The sequence below is a fragment of the Hemibagrus wyckioides genome, linkage group LG01 (genome assembly GCF_019097595.1).
Source record: "Hemibagrus wyckioides isolate EC202008001 linkage group LG01, SWU_Hwy_1.0, whole genome shotgun sequence".
Lineage (NCBI taxonomy): Eukaryota > Metazoa > Chordata > Actinopteri > Siluriformes > Bagridae > Hemibagrus > Hemibagrus wyckioides.
The window spans coordinates 16,684,325-16,711,646 of record NC_080710.1 but is presented as its reverse complement, the minus strand read 5'-3'; the positions used below and the strand labels follow the sequence as shown (position 1 = coordinate 16,711,646).

The 27,322-nt window shown below is 38.4% G+C and overlaps 1 protein-coding gene across 1 annotated transcript; it reads left to right on the top strand.

Annotated features, from left to right (window-relative positions):
* The first annotated feature begins 1,159 nt into the window (after positions 1 to 1,159).
* On the top strand, positions 1,160 to 22,968 carry LOC131353542 (carboxypeptidase Q-like). The gene is made up of 8 exons (XM_058390920.1): positions 1,160 to 1,274; positions 1,709 to 2,147; positions 2,300 to 2,507; positions 2,615 to 2,822; positions 15,290 to 15,401; positions 16,990 to 17,081; positions 18,407 to 18,608; positions 21,987 to 22,968. Exons 1-8 carry the CDS (start codon positions 1,245 to 1,247, stop codon positions 22,145 to 22,147), a joined length of 1,452 nt encoding a protein of 483 aa, XP_058246903.1. The 5' UTR covers positions 1,160 to 1,244; the 3' UTR covers positions 22,148 to 22,968.
* Positions 22,969 to 27,322: the final 4,354 nt, after the last annotated feature.

Below are 27,322 nucleotides of genomic sequence, written 5' to 3'. Positions count from 1 at the left end.
AAGTGTCCCTCCAAGATATTTACCCAATCTTGGAAAGAAAATGTAAGACTTACAGATATTGCTCTTGAATGTTCATTGCTTGTCAAGAAATAAAATAAGGCATTGACCCAAGCAGAGGAGATGGATTGGTTAACTGTCAGATCAGGTGCTACCAGTTCACCTACCTCCATGTTTTTGAGGTGGGGGGAACTCCAGAGGAAATCTTACAATACAATTTTTGTCATGAAGTTTAATATAAGCTTATAATAGTCCAACCAACAGAGATTGCAGAAATAAACACTCAAATGAAAATATTTATTCATGCAATTATATTATATTATACAATCATCAGACATAACATTATGAGCAGTGACAGGTGAAGTGAATAACACTGATTATCTCCTCATCATGGCACCTGTTAGTGGGTGGGATATATTAGGCAACAAGTGAACATTTTGTCCTCAAAGTTGATGTGTTAGAAGCAGGAAAAATGGGCAAGCGTAAGGATTTGAGTGAGTTTGACAAGGGCCAAATTGTGATGGCTAGAAGACTGGATCAGTGCATCTCTAAAACTGCAGCTCTTGGCGGGTGTTCCCGGTCTGCAGTGGTCAGTATCTATCAAAAGTGTTCCAGGGAAGGAACAGTGGTGAACCGGCAACAAGGTCGTGGGCAGCCAAGGCTCATTGATGCACGTGGGGAGCGAAGGCTCAAGGCTGGCCCGTGTGATCCGATCCAACAGATGGGCTACTGTTGCTCAAACTGCTGAAGGAGTTAATGCTGGTTCTGATAGAAAGGTGTCAGAATGCTCAGGGCTGTTTTGGAAGCAAAATTGGGACCAAAACAAGAGCTGCAATTTTGGAGATGCTCTGATCCAGTCATCACAATTTGCTAACATCTCAATTACACCTAATTTTTAAGATATTTTCTTCAAACCACACTGTTGTTGTGTTGCTATGAATGACACTTATACGACTTCATTTTATCTTGCACTATAGACCCCAGACTGAGAGATCCGCTGATCTATACAGATTCAGGGGTTGAAACATTTATCCAGCGAACGAAGTCCGTAATTATTAGACAATAAGCTGAATCCGACGTATTTGGTAGTTAAACAAAACCCCCCAAAAATACAAGACTTTGCTCTTACAGCTCTCACTGAAAGTGAGAGAGGGTGACACACACGTGACTCTCCGGCTTGCCGTAGGAGTGCGCACGCCCGTTGCCGTGAAAGTCGGGCGGAAGTGAAACTGCTTGTTGAAAGTCATATGATCTTTTTCCTGTGCAATGTTTACAAGGTTGGTACAATGAAACAAAACGCTCAGTTTTTAGGGAACACGAACAAACACTCGTAATGCAATGTCTGTCTAGCTGACTTCATTAAGCATGACCAGAGTTTCTGGTACCGCTGTTTAATATAAGTATATTGACTATAGCTGACAAATGTGTATGGTTGGTTGTATGTAAACGCGGTCTTTATGTAGGTGAGGTAGGAATTAACTGTTTTATATGATATGCAAATAAAATAAAGAAATAAATACTTCAGCTTTTTGGAAATCGTCGTTGTTTTATGGACGTAGAAAAGTTTCCGAAGATTTTATATGACCACTTCCTCCTGTCGTCTAATTTTGCAAGATTCTCTATTAAGAGACCATCACACAGATATTTACTGATTTCTTCTGCAAAATTGATTAATATATTGATGACTAATAACAAATTTCTTTGCCTTCAGATGACAGAAATGGGATACAAAAGTGGCCTTTTGACGTTTCTTGTTCTGATTGGTAGTTTATTACAGTGCTCCTGTAAGACACTTGGCTATAGGAGTAAATCACTTGAAGAAATATCAAAGGAATTATCAAGTTATACTGGCATTGCCCAGAAAATCATAGACCTGGCAGTGTACGGGAAGGCTCAGAACCGCTCATATGAACGACTTGCAGCTTTCACAGATACGGTCGGGAACAGAGTGTCCGGGTCCAAGAATCTGGACCTGGCTATCAAGTACATGTACAATGCACTAAGGCTGGATGGACTGGAGAATGTACATCTAGAACCTGTTAAGATCCCTCACTGGGTTAGGGGACAGGAGAGTGCAGTGATGGTTCTTCCACGAAACCACACCTTGTCAATCCTTGGGTTGGGGAGTAGTGTTGGAACTCCCAAAGGAGGTTTGTAGTTTGAGACTTGTTCAAACAATTAGATTATACCCATAAGCACTGTAAACATGCCTCTTCACAACTTCATTCTATGTTTTTCTTGCCTAAAATAAGACTTATGACATATGTGTCATACATCCTTTATACATGGTGCTTTCTGGCAGGTATTGAAGCTGAAGTGTTAGTGGTGGAGTCTTTTGATGACCTGAAAAGAAGAGCGAGTGAGGCTAAAGGGAAGATTGTGGTGTATAATCAGCCCTTTGTTAGCTACGGGGAGACAGTGGCATACCGTGCTTTGGGAGCTTCAGAGGCAGCTAAAGTGGGAGCAGTGGCTTCGCTCATTCGCTCCATCACTCCATTTTCCATCAACAGGTATGTTCCAGGCAGATATCATCAGTGTTTTTCCATGAAGTACAATCACTTTATCTCTAACAAATGAATAAAATCAACATTAAACTCATTGTATATACCTATTACAGCCCCCACACTGGGTGGCAGTGGTACCAGCCTGGTGTGCCTCAGATCCCCACAGCCTGTATCACAGTGGAAGATGCCCAGATGATGGCCAGGATGGCACACAGAGGCATAAAAATTGTGGTGCACTTAACCATGGGGGCTCAGACCCTGGAAGATGTGGACTCCTTCAACACAGTGGCTGAGATTACAGGCAGTGAGCACCCAGAGCAAGTAAGCACTTAAAGACTTCAAACACATACTTGGACACTGCTGTGTTCCATAACTGACCAGTACGTGACCATTCTCACATGTGTATGACGTGTGTTTTTGCATGACTCACCAACATCCTCTAGGAGCCAATTATAGAGTTCTGGCAGAAAATGCCATTTGACTTCTCATCTTGAGGTCAGTTCTGTGGTTTCTCTTGAAATGATGATTAATGTTATAGAGAAAAATTTTGGAGCCTGGATGAGCGCAACAGGATGCCTTCACTTGCAACCAATTAACAGTGTAGTATAGCTTCAAATTGCCCAGTACGCACAGACATTTTTGACATTGAACATGACAGAACTCCCCATGAGTCTGTCTCCCACTGTTCTTTAGCTTTCATTGAGTAACTTGTTAGTAAAGGTTCTAGCATGATGGTTGTTTCAAGGTCAAAATACAAGTTGTTGAACAGTGCTGTTAAATTGTGTTAAATCCAGAGCTATTAAACTGTTTTTTACACACAGTACTTACTCTCTTGAAGGTTCTGGAAGTTCCAGGAGAGCTTTTGATGTAGACAGGTACCTGGTTTATTGTCTTTTAATACAATGTCTGTATCAAACATAGCTTTTAGTGTTCAGACAGCAGCTTTACTAAATAACAAAGCATTATTGTTGGTCTAATTGTCTGAACTATTAAAATCTCTGCTCTTTCCAATGCTATTTTCTGCAAAAGTCAAACGACTTGAAGGTGGAAAGAAATGTTAATGCATGACTGATATTTTATAGACCTTAATATGGCCTTTTGTGGACTATAGTTCTCCTTGCCATCCTACACCGGAAAACATACACACTCATGCATACATACATTCACAACCACAGATTATGGAAGTCTAAACTAATTGTCCATTGTCCTCCTTCCTCAGTGTGGCATGAGAATCAATGACGACTGCCTTGTCCTGATTATTCATCCTGAATACTTGTTAGTTTTCTTTTTATTATCAAAAGTGAGCTTCCTTTCTTCCATCTGTTCACAACTGTGTTCACAATTGGCGACTGCTTTTGTCTTGCTTTATCGTTAAATTATCAGCAGTGATACGGTTTGTGCTTGTTGCTCTTGCCTCTGAGTCATAGGATTAAAATGGTATAAGTCAGTTCTTGAACGTGATATACACGTCTGTGCATAAAAACAGGACACATGTGCTGTTCTTATTTGCTTTTTCCTCTATGAGCGTATTCTTGGAAAAGCCATAATGACAATGAATCATCTCACAGATGTCATCCTGGGGACTGACTCTAGTCCAGAGTGACATGTGCCAACTTGTTATTTTGTAATTTTATATAGTTTTTGTCATACAAGGGCACATCAGTGTAGTCCAAGACTTGTGTATTGTTGGAGAGAAACTCCAGTAGGAGGTTGTGTATTATCGTCACCGCACAGGCATAGCACCTTCTTTTCCCTGTATTTGGAGTTGGTTAAAGTTCAGTCTCCTGGTTCTCAACATGATTATTAAGGTTTTCTGTAATCCAGGCCATGTTGTGTGATGTTTACCTTTTAGTCATGATGTCTGAAATAGCAGTTTTGTCATAGCAGTTTTCCAGAACCCATTTGACCTTTGCTATTTGGCTTCTGATTTCACAAAAATGTGTCTGAAAATCTGCTGACCATATGAAACCAAGGGCAAGGAGTGCAAACATCTGAGAAATGCCTTTTTTAGATTTGTAGTCAACCAAAATGGGATTTTGTAAGATTGTGTGTGTATGTATGTATGTATGTATGTATGTATGTGTGTGTGTGTGTGTGTGTATACAACATTGTGAACTGTGAATATCCAATCAGATAGCAACTAGAAGCAACCAGTTGAATACTATAGGTATAGTATAGCTATAGGTATATTCCTTGAATCAAGAATTGTGAGGTTTTAAAATAGTCAGAACCCTGGTTCCCATTATAGCTACTGCAAAAATTTTTTTTATTGCCATCAGATTTCATGTGTGTGCGTGCATATGTATGTGAATGCGTGCAGTACGGCATCCTCTTCCTTTCACTACTGGATGTAAATAAGAAAGGTGCCTGTTTGTGGAGCCCCAGTGTGGTGTTTGCTGTTCTTTTTATAACCATGGTGGCTGTTTGCAGTGTTTTTATTGCATGGAAAGCTTCAGCTCTCTGTCACAGACCTGCTGTCAGTTTGCCTTGATGATTGAAGAAGCTTTTCTTTCATGAGCCCTCCCATCTGATTACTAAAGTTGATTTTTTTTTTTTTTTTACTCATAGTTTGGAAGGATTATTATTTTTATTTGGTATTTTATCTAAACCAATTAATGTACGATCGCAAGCGGGCTAAATCCTTAATTCTGATTTTCATTTTCTTTCTTCCTCTTCCTCTGAAAAATCTTTTTAGTGTTAATTATTGGAAGGAAGTTCTGTGGAATGTCAGTTGGGTAATAGTTCCCATATACTATTCCGCTATACTGTCATAAACTCGAATATATTTTCCATTAATGGTGGTATAATGTTGTCACACAGATTAAGGGAAAAGCAATGATTCGTGTCTTGCAGATGCTCTTTACTCTTTCTGGCTAATTCCCTGTAGTCATGTGTTGTGGCTCAGTTCATGATAAACTGAATCTGATCTTGTTAAGTTATTCGCACTTTGCATTATATACTTAACTTTATATATATATATATATATATATATATATATATATATATATATATATATATATTAGTGATGTTGAAAGATTAGATGACTTGATTTTTTAATAACATAATTAACATATTATTGTAAAAGTACAGTATATTGTCCTCACTGTTTGTGTTTTTATTAGCTTATTCCTGGATTTCTTCCCTATCTTCTAATTTCTAATTTCTTTGCCAATTCTAACCCAATAGTCGCGTCTCCCCAGTCACATGAGTGCTACCTGCTGGGTAGTAATTGGACGCTTACACAGGAGACGTGATTCATGTGAAGCCAGCCAACCACACTTTTTGAGCTGCTACTCATGCTGTGTAACAGGGTGGTGCAACACACTCAGAGAAAAGTGTTTCTGTGATTGACAGGGAAGAGAGTATATGGAGAGCACAGGCAGTTTTGCTCTATTGGACTCCTAGCCACTGATGGTTGTGGCATTGTCAAGAATTAAACTCTTCAGTCTCTGGGTGACTGCTCACTTGTCGTGGCACTCAAGAGCTTAATCTAATAACTGATGCCATGTTTCTCAAACTAAAAACACATATTTAACTGATTTATTAAAAATTATAGATAAATCGTTAGGTGCATCTTTCTATCTCTGTGTTTTTTTATTTCATAAAAATTGCAGGAGTTTCTGAGATCTTATTAAGTGGCTCTGAGATTTGACATACTTTAGGGAAGATAACCTCTACATTTGACATAGAGTGACCCCTGTACTTGGTGGTGCTTTGCTATCCTATATTATCCTGTGCGGTGCCAGTTGGGTTGTAGTTGGAGACGTGTGACAGACATGCTGGCCTAGTCTGCAGTAATTACAGATCCACAGACAGTTCCTCCCCCACAGTGATAGAGCTGAAGCCCTGCTGTAGAGGACACAGCTAGTTGATTAAACATAGACATGGTCTGGAAAGTTCAGCATGTACACACACACACTAACAGCCTGAATCATAAGGAATTCAGAAGGATGGAGGGTGGTGTCTAAGCACAGGGTTTTGCTGGATCCAGATTTCTTCCCTCCATTATGCAGTTTACGGCCAAAGGATAAAAAATGCTGAGGAATTTGTGAAATGTTAATTTTGCAAAAACAATTTACACTGCTTTTGCATTATTTAGTATCATTCCCATTGAACCTGTCTAAATAGCTCTCATTAACATCCCACAGATGGCCTTCCTCTATAGCATGGAAGCAGTAGTTATATTTTGGCATTCGATGAGACTTCTCTCTACTGAATCCTCAGATTCTTGTTCTGGACTGACAGGAGTGGAACCTGATGTGGTCGTCTGCTGTTGTAGCCTGTCCCCATCATGGTGTTACGAAATGCTTTCTGCTCAAAATGGCTGTAAACAGTTTCTCTTTAAGTTTATCTAGCCTTCATGTTGGCTCCAACCAATCTGTCCATTCTCCTCTGATTTTTTTCACAGCTGGATGTTTTTTCCCCCACATTGTTCTGTCTAAACTCTAGATACCTCTGAATAAAAATCCCAACAGGTATGTGATATGGTTAAACCAGCCTATTTGGCAATTATTATAATAACATTTACCAGATTACAGCATTAAATAAAGATCTTAACCTGGATTTGAATAATTATTAATTAAAGGTCTTGGGGAAGAAAAGCTAAAAGTCAGAAGACACCTTATACTGCCCCGGCCTGGTAATTAATTAATTAATTAATTGCATTTAATTATTAAATTGTTTAATTATTAATAAGAAGATAATAAAAAACATTGTATTGCAATTGCAAAATAAATTTTATGGCTATTTGCCTGAAATGGCAGTTTGTTATAAGCAAGTTTGGAGAATCTTACACTGCTGTTGTCTTGTGGGGTTTGCCATGTCACATCCATTTATTTCTTCAGGCAAGCCTATGTCCTATAAATAATTCATAGACCAATAATAAAGCATTGTGACACCAAGAATAGCATCTTCATGACCACCAGGGAAGATAGGTAGCTTCAAGAACATTTTTAAAAAGATTTCCCAAGCCTTCTGGTATCCATCATTTCTATGTTTTAGGTTTGCACTGACAGTGGTGTATGTGTAGAAGTTGGTATTTTGTTTTTCTGATTGAATGAGAGATTTAAGGCAGCAATGCTTGTAAGTGCAAGACTGCTTAAAATATATAAATATAAGCTTTGTTCTTTTATCTTATATTTATATTTATTATTTCATAGGCAATACCATAAATATATCTATAAACAGTTGGTATCTGTTGCAGCTCACAAGAATAGAGTTATATGCAAGCAAGCTTATTTTTAATAAGACTGATATACACTACAAATAATTGGCTTAAGTCTTAAATCTTTAACTGGAAGGAATAACCTGTGAGATTTGACCAGGTTTTCTAGGAGGGCATTGGTTTGTGAGTGTCCCAATATAGCTGCTTGTTAAGCTGAAAAATACATGCTAGTACCCAGACACATGTATTTGCCTTTCTCAGTAAGAGTAGTACATGCCCAGTGAAGGCATCAGTCAGACACTGGTTAGTTTGTGCTTAGTAGTGGTGAGCTACTCTTGCTTCAAGCAAAGATGCACTTTATTAGGAGCAATATACTAATACTGGGTCCCTTTGCTTTCAAAACAGCCTCAATTAACATGATTGCAACAGGTAATTCCTGAAGATACACTATATTGCCAAAAGTATTCGCTCACCCATCCAAATAATCAGAATCAGGTGTTCCAATCACTTCCATGGCCATGGTGTATAAAATCAAGCACCTAGGCATGCAGACTGTTTTTTTACAAACATTTGTGAAAGAATGGGTTGCTCTCAGGAGCTCAGTGAATTCCAGCGTGGAACTGTGTGAAATTTCCTTGCTCCTAAATATTCCACAGTCAACTGTCAGCTGTATTATAAGAATGTGGAAGTGTTTGGGAACGACAGCAACTCAGCCACAAAGTGGTAGGCCACGTAAACTGACGGAGCGGGGTCAGCGGATGCTGAGGCGCATAGTGCGAAGAGGTCGCCAACTTTCTGCAGAGTCAATCGTTACAGACCTCCAAACTTCATGTGGCCTTCAGATTAGCTCAAGAACAGTGCGCAGAGAGCTTCATGGAATGGGTTTCCATGGCCGAGCAGCTGCATCCAAGCCATACATCACCAAGTGCAATGCAAAGCGTCGGATGCAGTGGTGTAAAGCACGCCGCCACTGGACTCTAGAGCAGTGGAGACGCGTTCTCTGGAGTGACGAATCACACTTCTCCATCTGGCAATCTGATGGATGAGTCTGGGTTTGGCGGTTGCCAGGAGAACGGTACTTGTCTGACTGCATTGTGCCAAGTGTAAAGTTTGGTGGAGGGGGGATTATGGTGTGGGGTTGTTTTTCAGGAGCTGGGCTTGGCCCCTTAGGTCCAGTGAAAGGAACTCTGAATGCTTCAGCATACCAAGACATTTTGGACAATTCCATGCTCCCAACTTTGTGGGAACAGTTTGGAGCTGGCCCCTTCCTCTTCCAACATGACTGTGCACCAGTGCACAAAGCAAGGTCCATAAAGACATGGATGACAGAGTCTGGTGTGGATGAACTTGACTGGCCTGCACAGAGTCCTGACCTCAACCCGATAGAACATCTTTGGGATGAATTAGAGCGGAGACTGAGAGCCAGGCCTTCTCGTCCAACATCAGTGTGTGACCTCACAAATGCGCTTCTGGAAGAATGGTCAAAAATTCCCATAAACACACTCCTAAACCTTGTGGACAGCCTTCCCAGAAGAGTTGAAGCTGTTGTAGCTGCAAAGGATGGACCGACATCATATTGAACCCTATGGATTAGGAATGGGATGTCACTTAAGTTCATATGCGAGTCAAGGCAGGTGAGCGAATACTTTTGGCAATATAGAGTATTACAAGTGCTCTTTCATGCTGTGAATTCATGCTCCCATTTTATCGCAACCCAAAGGTGTTCTACCAAATTCAGATTTGGTGACTGGGAAGGCCACTGAAGAACACTGAACTCATTTCGTTTGTCACATGGTACATTATGATACTAGGAGTATTATTAGAAGATGGGTAAATTGTGGCCATGAAGGGATGCACATGCTCAGCAAGTGATGATCGATTGGTATTAACAGGTCCAAAGTGTTCCAAGAAAGCATTCCCCACACCATCACACCACCTCCACCAGCCTGGACTGTTCACACAAGTCATGGATTCATGCTGCTCACATCACCTTCTCATTCTGCCATATATGTGCCTCAGCAGAAATTAAGATTCATCAGACCAGACTACTTTCAGATGTCTATTTTTGATGAGTCTCTGCCCACTGCAGCCTCAGCTTTTTCTTCTTGGCTGAGAGAAGTGAAAAGACTGTTGTTACTAAAAAATACCAAGAGATCAACAGTTACTGAAATACTCAGATCAGTCCACCTGGCACCAATCATGACACAGTCAAAACACGTATTTCACGGAGATCACATTTTTCCCCCATTCTGATGGTTGATGTGAACGTTACCTGAAGCTGCTGGCCTGTACCTGGATGATTTTATGCATTGCACTGCTGCCACATGATTGCATGAACGAGTAGGTGTACCTAATAAAGTGCTCTCTCAGTGTATAGCACAGTAGTGTAAGATGGCGGCAGGAAACGAAACCACAAGTGGATGTCCTGTCACAACAAAAGCAGAACTCCTCTTTTACAAAGCCCTGCTTTATATATCCAGATGGTCCATATGGTCTCTGTTGTGATTTTTGTTTGGAGTTATAGCACACAATGGACAGCTCTTAAATAAGGGTCAGAGACCTCTGCTCCAGATTTATATGTTTAGCTTTGCAGGTTAATAGGTTGCAAGAAGCAGAGATTTTTTTTTAAGTGAGATAGTTGGGTTTATCTTTAGTCAGATTGAGACAGCTTGTACACTACAGGGAGAATGTGAGGGTGTTTTGTAAGTGTCTGTCCACAGGCATATTTTTTGATGGCTTTTTCCATAATTGTAGAATTCTGTAAACATACACTGTCAATATGTGAGGAAATGGACTGTCTGCTGTATGTTTACATATGTCCACCAAAAGCTTTTTTGGTCTTTTTATGTTTATTTGCTTTCTGACAGACCAGAAATCTCTCCCACACAGTGGTTATGTGTGAAATGTAAACCACTATGGACAAATCGGTGGATGTTGTTGCCTGTGTAGTGTGGATAACTTGATGGACATGATGATACGTTAAAAAGTTTAGTTAAGCTCAATTTAGTGAATTCAAAAAGTCGTCCACCACTGTGTTTCTTAAACACTTCTCACATCCAACTAATTTACATTGTATTACTCCTCAACCATCTATGTCTTGTGCATCTAAATAAATCTTCATATTGTATTAAAATTGATTTCAGTTTATGTAGTGGCTAAGTAAATGTCTTTATAGCATTCATGTTTTTCAAAAAATTCTCACTTGCATGTCGCATTGGGGGGCGGGATACAATTTTCATTTCAGACAGTGAGTGTAATGCACTGATGCTGGGATATGATCAGTGTTATAGTCAGTAATAAATGAATTGATAGGTTTGTCATTTTTGTGCACGTTTGTGACAGATGATTTCACAGACTTTGTTACACAAAGGAGTATAGTATTTGTTTTATAATTTAACAATTATTATAAGCCTTCAGTTATTTTTGCTTAGTATGTCTAGAAGTGGCGGCACGTTGGCTTAGTGGTTAGCAGGTTCGCCTCACACCTCCAGCGTCCTGGGTTCGAGTCTCCCCATGCTTGGTGGGTTTCCTCCGGGTGCTCCTCCCACAGTCCAAAGACATGGTTCTAGGTTGATTGGAGTCTCTAAATTGCCTGTAGTGTGTGATTGCGTGAGTGAATGAGTGTGAGTGTGTGCCCTGCGATGGGTTGGCACTCTGTCCAGGGTGTATCCTGCCTTGATGCCCGATGACGCCTGAGATACAGGCTCCCCATGACCTGAGGATAGATGGGATAAGTGGTACAGACAATGAAATGAAAAAATGTCTAGAAGAATGTTCTAGAAATTGAACATTTTCATTCTTGGTTGCAAATAACTAAAATATAGATGAAGGTTAAGAAATGGGAACAAATTTCATCTAAAATACTTTTGCTGGTTTAGCGAGTTCTCTTACCATTTCAGGCAGGTTATGGGGGATAGAGGAAGATGTCTTCACCACAGAATATATTTTTTGTATTGTTTCCTGTGACGCTCCATGTCTAAGCTCTTTTTATTTTTGTCTGCAGTCCTTATTTGCCCTTAACATTCATACCCTGAGTGTAATTAAGTAATATGGTTTGTGAATTTTTCTAACAACACCAGAATTGCAGTTAAATTTGTTTGTTTTCTTTCATACATCAAAGCATGTTTAATTTCATGCTCTAGTTCCACATTTAGAAAGCACGTGGAAGCAGGGTGGTCTTTCTGGTAAGTCAAGTGATGTACACTATGTTCGGCAAATATAAGTCTGGGACGAATTCTGGTCTACATGTGTCAACGTTTGGCTTTAAAAATGGAAAAAATATATCCTGTGTTTACTTTGAAGTGTTTTTCCGCCTGATAAAAAGGTTGGGAGCATTAGCCAGTTGTTGACATTCCACTTTCCAATTTTGTTAGAGGTTAATCAAGCTTAGGATTTTGAAAGTAGTGTTCTTCTTTACAGGCCTGCCACTGAGTTGCATGACACAGTTGCAGAAATGTTCTAATATATAATAAAATCATTTGTCAGGCAGTTCAGCTTGCTGTGTGTGTCATTAATCTGCCTCAGTAATGTTAGCGCCAGCAGTGTCTGATTTATGCAGTTGCTGTTTTTTGGCTATAAATCCCCCAGGGTGGTTTTGCTTTAATAAAAATTTTCCTTCCAGTGACTGTCTTGCATCTCTGATTATAAAAAATCATCAGACTAGAACGCCCCATAGGAACTGGAATCAAGGAATCTTTATTTGTGATTGCCACTAGCAATTCTACCTCAAAATAAGGTGAATGTGTCAGAAAAATGACTTGTCCCTAGGTATACATGGGACAAACACCAAGGGCAAATTTGAGACTAGAGGCTCATAAATCAGAAAACTAAACTTTGCAACACACAGCAAGAAAGTGATGCATGAAATTCAGCGATTAATATTACTATAAATAGTGTTTTTTTTTGTTTTTTTTTTTATTAATGCGTGTGTTGTAATATGTAATTGTTTCTATAGCAATTAACAGACTGAGTTGTATGGCACATGTGCCACATAATTCAAACCAAATGATGAATGATTTAAAAAAATGTGTGTAATTGATTTGGTGAGTTTTTTGTGAGGGGTTGTTTGTTTAACATATTTTCGTAAAGGTCAGTGTTTTGGAACTTTAAGGTAAAGCTTTTTTCTTTAAGTTTTCTGACATTGGTAAAGGGTTATCGGTAAAGAGGAATTTCTGCATTTGGTTTTTTAACTAACATGACTGCTTTTTTTTTCATAACTTCAACTACAAAGAGGGTGAGGAAGCAACTGTTTATAGCTCTCATAACAGGAACTAAGTTATAACAGGAACTAACTTGTCTAATGGTTGTTCTACAATACTGAACGTAACAAAAATGATGAAAGGTATGATGGGTCATTTCGTAATGAATGAAATCTTAATGAATAAAAATTGTTAGTGCTGGCAAATTGTTGTGTTATAGGAGTAGTAAAACACTTTAGGATGTGAAAAGAATTGACTTTAGGGTGGTAAGATCGCAGTACCCTCTCGTTGATTATTCTCTTGAACAGCATTCCCCTTCGTTTTTAATTCCTTGCTAAGAGCTCTGTTGCATGAGTACCTTAAGGGAAGCCTACAGGCAGTTTTTCACAACTGTACTTTTATATTCAGTCATTCTGGAAATTGTTAGCGTATGGTTGCCATTTGTCTGGTCCTGTTTGCTTTACTGTGCTCCTGTCCACTTCTGTAGACATCAAACCATCTGTGAGTGGAGTTTCTTAGTTCGCATTTAGACTGAAGTAATCATTCATACGTCCCAGTCTGAATATAGAGTGTTTAGTATCCACAACCATACATAAACAAAATTAAAACTAAGACCAGAAGTGGCCATTCTGTTTTGACAACATCCAGCATTGACAACAGAGACAACGCCTTGTGGTTTTAGCATCTTCTCCTTTTTAGTATTTAGACCTTTTATGTGACATTTAACAGCCTGAAAATCATGCGCTCCTTATTTTAATGCTTACTTTAGCCTCAGGAAGAGATTTTTAAAGAATATATTTGTGTGCACTACTGTCTGTCTGCATCGATGAACTTGTATGCATACTGTCTTTACATACACTATATTGCCAAAAGTATTCGCTCACCTGCCTTGACTCACATATGAACTTAAGTGACATCCCATTCCTAATCCATAGGGTTCAATATGACGTCGGTCCATCCTTTGCAGCTATAACAGCTTCAACTCTTCTGGGAAGGCTGTCCACAAGGTTTAGGAGTGTGTTTGTGGGAATTTTTGACCATTCTTTCAGAAGCGCATTTGTGAGGTCACACACTGATGTTGGACGAGAAGGCCTGGCTCTCAGTCTCCGCTCTAATTCATCCCAAAGGTGTTCTATCGGGTTGTGGTCAGGACTCTGTGCAGGCCAGTCAAGTTCATCCACACCAGACTCTGTCATCCATGTCTTTATGGACCTTGCTTTGTGCACTGGTGCACAGTCATGTTGGAAGAGGAAGGGGCCAGCTCCAAACTGTTCCCACAAAGTTGGGAGCATGGAATTGTCCAAAATGTCTTGGTATGCTGAAGCATTCAGAGTTCCTTTCACTGGAACTAAGGGGCCAAGCCCAGCTCCTGAAAAACAACCCCACACCATAATCCCCCCTCCACCAAACTTTACACTTGGCACAATGCAGTCAGACAAGTACCGTTCTCCTGGCAACCGCCAAACCCAGACTCGTCCATCAGATTGCCAGTTGGAGAAGTGCGATTCGTCACTCCAGAGAACGCGTCTCCACTGCTCTAGAGTCCAGTGGTGGCGTGCTTTACACCACTGCATCCGACGCTTTGCATTGCCCTTGGTGATGTATGGCTTGGATGCAGCTGCTCGGCCATGGAAACCCATTCCATGAAGCTCTCTGCGCACTGTTCTTGAGCTAATCTGAAGGCCACATGAAGTTTGGAGGTCTGTAGCGATTGACTCTGCAGAAAGTTGGCGACCTCTTCGCACTATGCGCCTCAGCATCCGCTGACCCCGCTCCGTCAGTTTACGTGGCCTACCACTTCGTGGCTGATTTGCTGTCGTTCCCAAACACTTCCATGTTCTTATAATACAGCTGGAGGAGCGAGGAAATTTCACGACTGGATTTGTTGCACAGGTGGCATCCTATCACAGTTCCACGCTGGAATTCACTGAGCTCCTGAGAGTGACCCATTCTTTCACAAATGTTTGTAAAAACAGTCTGCATTGCCTAGGTGCTTGATTTTATACACCTGTGGCCATGGAAGTGATTGGAACACCTGAATCTGATTATTTGGATGGGTGAGCGAATACTTTTGGCAATATAGTGTATGTAGATCATGTTTAGGTAGAACCTCCTTCTGTAGAGAACACAGAGCTTTTCATAGGTCATTGTACATGTGGAGTGAGAAAATGATGGTGAATCATTCAACAGCAATACAAAGCTGCCATAAGCTTTGGTCTAAACAAAATATGAAGGATTGTCTAGCAATACTAACGTGAATGTTTGCTTGAAAAAAAAAAAGAATGTAAGGAAAAAATAATTAATTGTGAAAGCAAAAAATAATGCAGTTAAATAAAAAAAAAGAAAGCATGTTTATAATAGCTGAATTTAGGCAGTAATTCCTATCAGAAATTGTATTTGTAAATGTCTGTTTATTTTCTCTTTAGGTTGTTTTGCTCAGTGGTCATCTGGACAGTTGGGATGTAGGACAGGGGGCTATGGACGATGGAGGTGGAGTGGCAATTTCTTGGGAAGCCTTGTCTCTCATCAAAGACCTGGGTAAGAATCTGCTAGCAATGTACTGCAATCCTGGGTCTCAGGAATGAAGAATGAAATGATCACTAACCTACAGTGCTAAACTTAATTAAATGGATGTCCTGGAATGTACTTCTGTCCCAAATGAGTGCATCAAAATTGTTTTCTGGCAGGAGTAGAGCTGCATAATTAAACATATTTGATTTGTGATCACAAATTTTGGCTTCACTGTTAATGAAACAAAATGGGATGAAATATGGTTAACTTTGAATCTAATTACTGAAACAAGTAAGAATTATTTCAGTGAATTATTTTTGAATTATTGAGCTGGTTTGGGGGGAATATTAATTTTGTTTACTTGAAATAACATATATTCCATCTGAAAGCATTTTGTCCAGGCAGAAATCACTGTTGTGTAACTGCATGTCAGTTTTCTTTTACAGTGCTTAAAGAAATACAATAGGATTATTTATCATGAACTGATGTATGTACTTTACTCTACAGAGGGGTTTATATTCTCTGCATATGTCCTCTTTTGTATGGCAACAGTCTCTCAAGAAAGAATCAAATATATTTGCATTCAATAACAATAACGCTAAAAAAGGAACAATAATGGCATAGAAATACAAATACATTATTTCCAGAGAAGAGATTTAATAGGCTTAAATGTATAACTATATTATAACCATATTTCTGATTTCTGAAGCAGTACATACCGCAGTATGTACATATGTGTTACAGGAATTTTATTCAAATGAAAGCCTCCTTATTCAATACGCATCCATCTTCCAAAATGTTGCATAGTTGGTTTAGTTAAAGATATCTATAAAGTTAAATCTACATACTCTACATTCTTTTTACATTTATTTTTTCAATGAAGAATTGTTAAGAATCAGGGCAGCTTTTTGGATGTAGTCTTACTAGTCATAATTTTCTACATTACAAAGGCTTCAGTTCAGAATTTTCCGAAGAATTTTCTCAAATTTAGAATCCAGTGTATAATATTAATTTAAGATGAAATATAATCAACCTATATTTTGGCAAAATGTCTTATTTAATATGAATGTGCATGCATTTACACTGGCAGCATCCTTTTAAAAACTTTTTTAGAGCTATTAATACTAGTATTTTAGTCCACATTTGACACTAGAAAACAGAATTATAAGCCATACCTTATTATTAATACCTATACTATTTTTGATCGAGAACTGAGACATAAGGTTGGTGGATTTGACCATAGTGCTGCAGCTGCTAAAGGTGACCTGTTCTGCTTTAGCCTATTTTTCTTCCATAGAGCCATTTTTGGATTCTGACACAATTTTGAGCAAAATGCTCAAGGAAGCAAGTCCTTCCAATACAAATATGCATTTTCATCCTGTATAATTTTGTGGGTTTTCTGTTATAGGAATTATTGTACATGATTATGCTTTATCATTTCTGCGCATAATCAATAGATAGTTTGAGATAATATACAACATTGTAAACTTTACTGACCAAGCTAACTAAATTACTTCACTGGGCATGTTGACTAAATGACCTATGTGATGTTTAGTCATAAATAAAAGTAAAATGATCTGTAGTTGCCTCATGCTGTCTTTTTCTTGGTCTATAGGGCTGCGTCCTAAGAGGACTCTGAGGGCCGTGCTGTGGTCTGCTGAGGAAGCAGGGGGAGTTGGAGCTATGCAATACTACCAACAGCACAAAGTATTCACATTTCACTTGTAGCATTAATTATATGATGTAGATGATCTTCATATTCATCTATTGATCCATAACTTTGTTTGCCTTTTTTTTGTTGGGGGAAGCCCTCTGATTTGGTCTTACTAATTCTGACCCACTAATTACCTCTCCCCATCACACAACACAGTTTCCAAACTGGGAAGGGTGAAGGCAAACAAATGCTTTCTCCGTGATGTGTCAAGCCACCCACCACCTCTTTTTTCAAAATAGAGAAGAGAGACTAAAGCTACGTTCACACATGCAGTGCTACTTACAATTGTTTGGTACATTGGGTGATAAAACCATTAGATTGCCAGTAGGCGTTCCTTCAACAGGTTGCCTTAGTAACATTTATCAGTGGGTGGTCCAACTAACATTACATTTTTGACAACAAATCTTGCCACTCACATTCTGGAGGGAGAGTGTTTGTATATAAAATTTACCAGTGTATATATACATCATATCATACGAGATGAAATGACAGTGTGTGCTATTATCTATGAGTCAAATGCTCTCTGCTGTCACCCAGTCGCTCCATATTTGCTTAATGTTAAACTTTTATCAACTTTGTTGCATCACTGGAAAAGCCCACATATAGTCGTTAAGAGTTGCTGTCACTCATGTTGTCAGAAGTTGCCAACTGTCATTTAAAATGCATGTTCTCTGGTTTGTTTGTTACTGTGTACAGTTTTGCTCTCTTGACTTCCAGCCATGGACGGCTATGAGCCTCTTTTGATCCATCTTCTGATTGGACATTGTCCACACCCACCTTTTTCAATAATTAAATGCACATAGATGTTTTTATTTGTGTTAGCTCATTATATTCTCCATTATTTGTTTCATATTAGATGTTTTAAATTTGATGCTGTTTTTAGAATTTTTTCATGTGTAATCCTGGGCAGTCAATCAAACCCTAGTTTGTCCAAATGTCTTCAATTACTTGCACACAGATGCTCAGTCAGTGGTATATTATGAAGGTCGATATCTGAATGTGAAGAACTTGCTGGAGTGTGAGAGCTTGAGCTGCCTATTGCACAGCAGTAACTTGAAAGAATTCACTTATTTGAAACATGTGAATATGTTCATGAAGGCAGCATGTGGCCCCTCTGTTGCTGTTCTGTGGTCTTAAAGAGAAGCTTACTCTCATGATTATAACTCGTACTATCACACTGTGCAATGATTTTATTATATTATATATTATTATTATATTTTAAGTCCTTATAGAGGCTTGATTGAATGACTGGTACTACACCAAAAATGTGATCTTCCCCTTATATTTTATAGTCTAAATAAATGAATTTTTTCTACAGGCAAACATTTCAAACTTTGACCTGGTGATGGAGTCTGATATGGGTACATTTGCCCCTGTTGGACTGCAGTTCACTGGCAGTGACAAAGCCAGAGCCATTATGACTGAAGTCATGAAACTGCTGGCACCCATCAATGTCACATCTCTGGAGAAACATGGAGAAGGAACTGATATAAATATGTGGATGCAGGCTGGAGTACCAGGTCAGTTTCTGATCAACTGCTAACATGGTCAGTATTTATGTAATGTAATTGTGAAACCTGGGTCTTAGTATATTCTAAATTAAAAAAGAACCTTAATAAAATTGATTTTAATTACTCAACAGATGCAGTGCCCCTCAGCTCATACCATTGCCTAAGATCACGCTAACGCAGTTTGATTTTGCTCTGTGGTAATTTATTGCTTCTCTGGTGTATTACACTGTCTGTTTAACTATTTTCATTTTGTTAGTCACACATCAGCAGTTGGCGTCTAAGTCCATAATTAATCTTGTTGCTTAATTCAAAATCCAATTCCCTAAACCATGTATTTTTATCTACAACAATACTGATTCAAGAGGAATATGAATTTCTTCTGCGTACTTCTTCTGTCCAAGATAGCACAAGTAATGATCTTTTAAATGTCACAGACAGTGTTGCATGTTTTTTGGTCTTGACATTTTATTATTTTATCTGTTCGAAGAAGATATTGTGCTCCAATCAATCATAACCTCAGGGTGAACTGAAATTAATTGAGTTAGACAAGGAACCATAAAATTACTTTCATAAAATACTTTAAATACTTGGGGAGAATCTGAGCTCACGTATATGTTTATCCAAGTATGTTTATAGTCAACAGAAACAGTTAAGACTTTTTTTTGCAGCTGCACCACTGCCATTAATGAGGTAAGTGTAGGAATTTGAGGCACCCATGGAAAACAAAATTTGCTGTTTAAGTTAGATTAGAACTTTCCCTGGGTTTTATTATGGTTTACATATTTGAATAGTTGTTACCAGACATTTGGTTCTACTTTGCTAATGTGGTGTAGTGCTAGTCATTTCCTCATATCACCAGGGAAGTACTATTATAACCTTAAACATATGCAGTATGAAAATAGGATTCCCCTATTTTGGTTACTTGCCAATTGCCTCCCTCCAGTCAGCTCTCCCCTGTCACACAGGAGATGTCACATGGGGAGAGTTTAGGGGGATGGTGACACATGCTTCTTACATGTGAAGCCAGTGTGTGCGATCTCTTTCAAACTGCTGCGTATGCTGTGTCACAGGGCAGCAGAACTCACTTGGAGAAAAACTGTCCTCTTCTGCAAACATGGACTCATAAATGTTTGTGATTGATATTACCACTGTGATTGACAAGCAACAAAGCACGAAACCCCGCTCCCACACCCGGGTGCCATCAACTGGGTTTGAACTTGCAATCACCCAAAGACAGTGTGGATGCTTTTCTATTGTGCCACCCAAGCACCATATTTAGAATTGTGCCCATGATTTTGAAAAGGTAGCGAGTCTGTATTGTTCCTGGAAACATTAAATAAGACAGATGTTTCACCCCTTTTCAAATGATTTGTATTCTGCTGATTTTTTAATTGATATTACATTAAATTTTTTCTTTTAATAAAATAAGACATCCTGAGTATATCTTTAAATAATCATTTTGATAGTATTCAGGACAATATTTGAAAATAAATATTTGCATCCTTTTTGTTTCTCGGTTGTGTTTTTCTATTTAGCTTTCCACATGTGAGGCAAATTGTCTCCTTTTTTTCTGTCCTTATCAGTCGTGTTGCCATGACTGCAAATTAACTTGTGTTTGGCTTGTTGGATTTGCTTTGTGGTATTTGACTGAAGTCCTGTCTGTGAAGTACAGTGCCAGTATTCTGAAGGGTATTCTGGGTGCTAATGAACTGTTACAAAAGGCACAACTTTTACTCTCCTGTACAAAATGTCATTCAACTGACAGTAGATAGATGACATCAGTCAGTGTCTTTGGAAAATGTGATGCATACAAGGTCAATGAGGAACTGTATAGCGACTTCTCTGCAGTAGTTTCAAACCAAAATGTTTAAACAAATGAGTCACACCAACCTCCAGCTGTCCAAACATGCACAGCTCTGTAGAGTGACTGAGATGGGATGGATTTTTGCTCATTCTCTGTGTGAATATATTTTGCAGTATTTTATCCATACTCGCTGTTCCTTCAGTGTGCAGCAGCATCTCCTGCTTTGCTGTAGTGAATATGGACTGTTTGCTTTTCTGTCTGCTTTTTCTCACTCATTATAGCATGTTAAGCTGTTTTGGAATGTATTCGATGCCCGATGAAGTTAGCTTTGTTCTACAAGCACAAGAATATTATGACAAATCTCCCGTCCTAATGAGCACAACCCTTTATTTCACTGCTATTCGATTACTATTAGAGATTGTGTTTAGTGGTCTCTTTCACTGTGCAGAATGCAGCTAAAATCAGTGGCTCAACATCCTGTTCTAAGTGGTGTTTTTAAAGCTTATGACTGTTTGCTGCATTTCCTCAAGAATAGCTGAGGGTTCTGGATGAAGAGATTCCCATCTGGAAACAGTACAGAAACTGGAGAACTCTTTAACTACAAACACATGTGCATTTGACAGCGGTTCTTCCATTTTCCCCATTCATTCTTGAAATGGAAACAATCGAGTGAAGAATGGAAAACAACTTATATCAGGACCTATGGTGTGTGTGTGTGTGTGTGAGAGAGAGAGAGAGAGAGAGAGAGAACGATGGTATGCTTAAGGTTTGGTTCCAAAACAAACATTACAATGTAAGAGGATATATGGATGATTGTTGACCTTTCAGTCATCAAATCCTTTAAGTGAGAGCTTCAGGCACATGACATGCAGCTCAGTGACTTAAGCAATTCTGATTAAGAGCACTGAAACCAGCACACCCCTCCCCTCAGTACGTTTTAGAACAGTCAAGGACAATTACATTGTTTTTGTTATATACTGAAGACATTTGGGTTTGACATCTGGGTTTGAGTCGACAGATCATAATTTCAGCTTTCATTTCCTTATAGTTACCTTTTGTTTTTGACTGATTATTTTCAAAGTGATCACAAATATTGGAACATGTAACTGCCAAGCATTTGTTGTTGTAACGGTGTGCTCTGTTTAAACTTGATGAATTCTATTCTTGGTTTAAGTCCTGGGTTTTGCCTGTAAAGTCTGCATCTGTCATTAAAAAGGATGAACCAACAGGAAGGTCAGAGAGCTGTCTATGGGTGAAAAGCAAGATATTGTGAAGTAGAGAAAAGAGGGAAAGTCAATCAGAGCCAATACAACAATGTGAAATGTCCTGAAAAAGAAAGAAACTGCTTGTGTACTAACCAAAAGTCATTGAGAAGCTGAAAGTAATTGGCTGTTCCAATACTTTTGGATGGGATGGTGTATGCCAATGTAAAGCCATAAAGGGATATAAACTGTAATATAGGTGGTTGTGTGCTTTTTGTTCTATTGGGATCATTGGAAACCATACTTGTTTTGCTGTCTCAGCACTACAACTTGAAAACGATTAGTTTCATTACATTTTTGGACTTTGTTTCTCTTGCATAGGTGCCAGCCTCCATACGGCTGACAGCAAATACTTTTGGTTCCACCACACTGAGGGAGATACGATGACCGTGCAGAATCCAGCAGAGATGAACCTGTGTTCGGCTGTGTGGGCCGTGGCGTCATATGTTGTGGCGGACCTCGATGAAATGCTTCCCAGATAACAGATTTTCAACTTTATCATTGAGCACTTCCACTTGCACACCATAACAGAAAGAATTTGAACAAAAAGAATGGGCTTATTTATGCTTTTGGTATTTGCATTAATTTTACAGATTTTATCTTTTGCCACTTTTCTGTGAATGATTTCTTGAAAACGTAATGCATGTTAAAACCACTATGTAGCTCTATGCCACTCACCCATAAGCCCACACCACTCGACCTAATCAGCATGTTTGACCAATGAATTTTCAGTATTATGAGTTTGTTATTCCTGTAAATATTTGATATAAAAAAATGCCATAATTCTAGCCTGTCGATAGCTAATGTGTGGTATAGTCATGTCTCATATGCCATCTGAGAGTGAGAGTGAGAGTGCCAAGTGAGCTTTTCATTAGTTTATTGAATTTTACATGATAGTATATATAGTGTAGTTTGCTGACCACAGGAGTAGACTATTTCTGTGAACTGCGTTTCACTTTTTTACTGGGAAAAATATGACAACAATTTTAAAAAACACAATTCTATGTTTAGGCTTGTAATTATGCTGGTCATCATTAGGGCTGGTTTACAGTGAAATATGTGATTTCTTGGATTAAGTTACCGCTACTGTTTTTTATTAGGTTTGGTTACAGGAAACCACCTTTCAAAACAAGTAAAGATAACTGGAAGGAGAACCAACTGCCATTACTCAAGTGTATATAATGTATAAAGAACTACTTTTAGATGTATCCTTTATAGCATGTTTATTGTTCCCCACTGTTAATATGATAGAATTCATAAGATGTGTGTGGGGTTTTTTTTTTGTTTGTTTTTTTTTCTTCAATCACATTCAGTAACTGCTTTATCTTGATCAGGGTCATGGTGCGTCCACAACCTCAGTAACATCTCAGTAACATTGGACACAAGCTGGGAGAATTAACTCCAGATGGTAAGCCAGTTCATTGCAAGGCTCCGTTCACACACACATTCACACCTAGGGTGGTTTACCTTAGCTCAGGATTGAACGCTGGAGCTGTGAGATGGCAATTCTGTGTGACCATACTGACCACATTTTATTTTGCTTAGCTTTCTTAAATTATTTCTTATCAAATCATTTCCATGCTTTTTCTTGGCCTGTAGCACAAGGTGTCAGTTTCATGACTGGGTTACGCTTGTTTATTTGCAGGCATTCTGCATGTGGCATGGTTTGTTCAATGTTTCACATTCCACTGTTTATCACTCCGCTTGTTTCTTTGCTACATAAAATTCCATTTATAGTAATAGTTCTTTACACTGAAACGGTTACTACACTTACTACAGGGCTGACAGTCCATCTTTGTGTTGGCATTGCATGTCTCCAGCTGTGGACTCTTTGGAAACTATTTTTGTTGATGGAGCAAAAAATAAACAAAACATTTATCCAAATTGTGTCTGACATCTCAGTTACTCCTATATTCATTTCTTGTTTAAAGAACAGTCGAATAAAAGCAATATCACACTTGCAGGTGTTTTGACCCTGAAAAAGAAACTTGCTCTTTACCACTATATGGAAAAAGAGAAGTAGCAGCAGCTCATTTTAACGCTGTTTGGTGAAATCCAAACTGATCTTCACAATGGTTGTATTATCTCACCTTCTCTTATTGAAAATCCCTAATTTTCACAGACAAGAAAATTCCACTCTTGTTGTTTCTCCTCTGTCCAACAGCTCTTTATTTACATTGCTGACTGGTTGATGTATTGTCAAATGAAAAATGCAGCTCCATCCATGGTATCAAACTGCAAACAGAGACTGAAGGAAAGATACATAGAGTCCAGGACTTCTGAGGGCATTAGAGAGGTTGACATGTGGAAACAAGCCAGATCTTTGAATTTCTGTTTAAGCCTCCAGTTTGCCCAGATTTAGTCTACTGGATCAAACTTGTTTCCAACAGAACTATGTTTTGTTGACATTCCCAGCCAATCCAAGTGACAGAAAGCATGAAAGTGCCTTCAATTTCTAATCTTAAAGCATGTGATGCATTGCTTTGAAATCCAGTAGTAACACTGTAATTAGACCTTTCACAAAGAACAAGAATGATTCATTAGGTTGAAGAATCTTGATCATACACACCTGTTATGTGGTGCTTGGGAAATGGGATTGAAAGGGACAACAAAACTGCAAGATCTTGTGTATTTCAGACTTTATTTCATTTGAATCTAATGCCTAGTGAATATTAGAATAGAGAATTAGAGTCCCTTCCCACATATGTGGTGTATACAGTACTGTTCTGTACATCAGCCCATTTTTATTCATGCAGTAAATGTCAGTGTCTCTCCATGTGCAGCTAAGATGAAGAACAGAGCTAACTGAAGATGGCAAAAATACTATCAACCTTATATAACTTCCTTGAAGTCAGACATTTGCTTTAACATGTCCTTGGTGCTGGGATGTGAAAACTCCAGAAGAATTATATCATCTGATGAATTGAACATGGTCTTAGACATGATAAAAGCTTATAAAAAAAAAATGATAAGTTTTATTTTCATCAACAAACTGTAAACCTCTCTCTTATGCACATTCCTGGGCTTCCTGAAATGAAAAAGCTGGCAAATATAAATGTAATATTTTTGCTATTTAGAGACTGGTCTCTGATCAAAATGTCATTACTGTTAATTCATAGTTGTGCGTTTTTGGTGGGTTTCTTCTATCATCGCAGTGGATAACAATGAGAATTGTATATCATGTAAATATATTATCTACAACATTGTGGTTTCACATGATGGATTTCAAGTTGACGCCTTGTGAAAAGCATTTATTAGAGCGATTTGTGGAAAATGCACACCATAAGGTCATGATTTAAACTTGCCTTGAGAGCCAGACAATTTTATTATCTCTCACGAAGACAAAATCAGAAGTGTTTTGAGGGAGTAAACAGGAATTGAACCGTTCAGAATGGCTATTAAAGAGAGAATCGATTGGATTAGGTTTCCGCTTTGTGTGTTGTGAATGTGCTGCTCGCTGTGCAGGTTCTGGCCCACAGATAAAATTTCTCAGCTTCAGTGTTTTGACATGGTGGTGTGGAGAAAAGAAATAAAATTCTACACTGCAGTTAGGCTGTCCAGATAAAATGTTTTAATGCTGTAGATCAAAAGCGCCACCTAATACTAATAAGTTTAAACAGTGGATGTGGAGCTGCATCAGAGCCCCATTCAGAGCAAATGAACATGAAAGAGGCTTTCAAGGCTGAAAAGGCAGAATGAATAGAGATCAAATCCTCCGTTTCGACTTCAATGGCAAGAATCGGTAGGCACCAGCAGTTAAGACTCTGTGAAAACCCAGCTTATCTGACTCAAATACTATTGTAAGACTTGCACAAGAGAAAATAATTAAAAAGCTTTTATTACTGAGGACATTGCACGACTGACTGTACTTATCTAAAACTTTGTATATTTATGGGCTTTTAATCAATTAGATTTTGTGCAATAATAATATACATTCATAAACATGTTCCTGGACCCAACATTGACCTTGATGCATACTATTTTTGAAAGAAGGAATTGTTTAACAAAAGGAAAATGAATGAAAACCTCCGTTTATCACTACTTGACCAGTATATTATTTCTTTTTCCATATGCTCAGTGTTTCCTGATGAAAGGTTGCCCACACCAATCTTTTTTTGACATAAATATTACTGTTAAACACAATCAGTCTTTGTTCATGTACACCACAGGCTGAGCTGTTATTTCACCACTTTATTATATACCTATTATATCCATTATATCCAAATAATATAGTGGCTATTTCATTTCTATTGATACTTCACCAAGCCAAGGTTGGCATTTAGAGGCATTGCTATCATGTGTGGTCACATAATTGATTGTAATAAAGGCATGCAAATTATTTTTGTGTTGTAGCAGATCCAGCGAGGAGGTTGGTGGTGTAGCTGGAATGTTCACAATGGAGATTACATTTATTTACTCGAGGCAGGATTCCAGTGCTCAGACCACAAGTAGCCTGACAGTCCACACCACTCTGTAGAACATATATAAACTAGGCCTCATTAGAAGCAGAGCTGGAGCACGGAGTCAGCGCCAAAGCGAACCATAATCTTATAGCTGCCTTCGGTTTCAGTTAAAACTAGGACAACCCAAGTGAATCTGTATGCAGTAGGTTTCACCTAAAGCTGCTGAACTGCACCAGAATCTGCAAATGACAACAATCTAAAGAAGAATAATATATGTGCAACACACACACTTTGTGCTATCTGTAATTAAAATAAGTTTTACATAGCCTAAGTATAAAACGTAAAGGATGGTGTGTTATAGGAAAATGAACAAAGAAAAAAAATGGAGTGGTTCTATACAGCAACAGTTTTATTCATCTTATACCACATGAGCAACTGTTTGCCAATGACTGATTTTTAATTTATTAAAGAATGACATGCTTTTAACTATATATAGTTATATTTTATTATTATTATTATTATTATTATTATTATTATTATTATTATTATTATTATTATTATTATTATTATTATTCACAAGTTATTAACACCTCCTGACTAATCTGATTCAAGAAAGGTATACTACAAATAATAACACCCAATTCAAAGGTAGTTCCACAAACACCTTAGTCTGAGCTCTTACTCTTGGACACTCATATTTGCTGAAATTAGTTTTTCTTTATTTTATTGTATATCTAGTTTCTAAAGATTGCACCTTAAGTATAGTTTAACTTTATCTCTATGTTTGCCTGCGTCACTGTACTTTGTCTTTGTTATGTGTAGCACCTTTGGTCTAGGAGGAACGTTGTTTCATTTCACTGTGTACTGCATCAGCTATATATGGTTGAAGTGACAATAAAGCTTCTTTGACTTGACTTTGACTTCCTTACTATTGACTGGAATGGCTAAATGTGCATTTATGCATACAACAACGCCACCTGGTGGATGGATTTTAGCCATGCTTTTCTAATTTCCATGTGCTATTTTCTGTATTCACACGTCTCTTCAAAGAGTAGAGCATTAGGTGTTATTGGGAATACATGCTGCTTTATGCTGCTTTGTTGACCTTTCACTCAACCAGGCCACAGGAAGGATGTGCTGACAAGAACATCAAGAATGTTTCTGATGATGAAAGGTTGACAGCCAGAAGCTCCACTAACCATCAACATGCAGCTACACCTTTATTGATGAGGTTTTAAAAAGAGCGCTGCTGAA

Coding starts and splice junctions, on each gene's coding strand:
- LOC131353542 (XM_058390920.1), top strand. CDS start 1,245: ATGATCTTTTTCCTGTGCAATGTTTACAAG. Junction 15,402..16,989: donor GTCTCTCATCAAAGACCTGG/GTAAGAATCTGC, acceptor CTTGGTCTATAG/GGCTGCGTCCTAAGAGGACT. Junction 18,609..21,986: donor GATGCAGGCTGGAGTACCAG/GTCAGTTTCTGA, acceptor TCTCTTGCATAG/GTGCCAGCCTCCATACGGCT.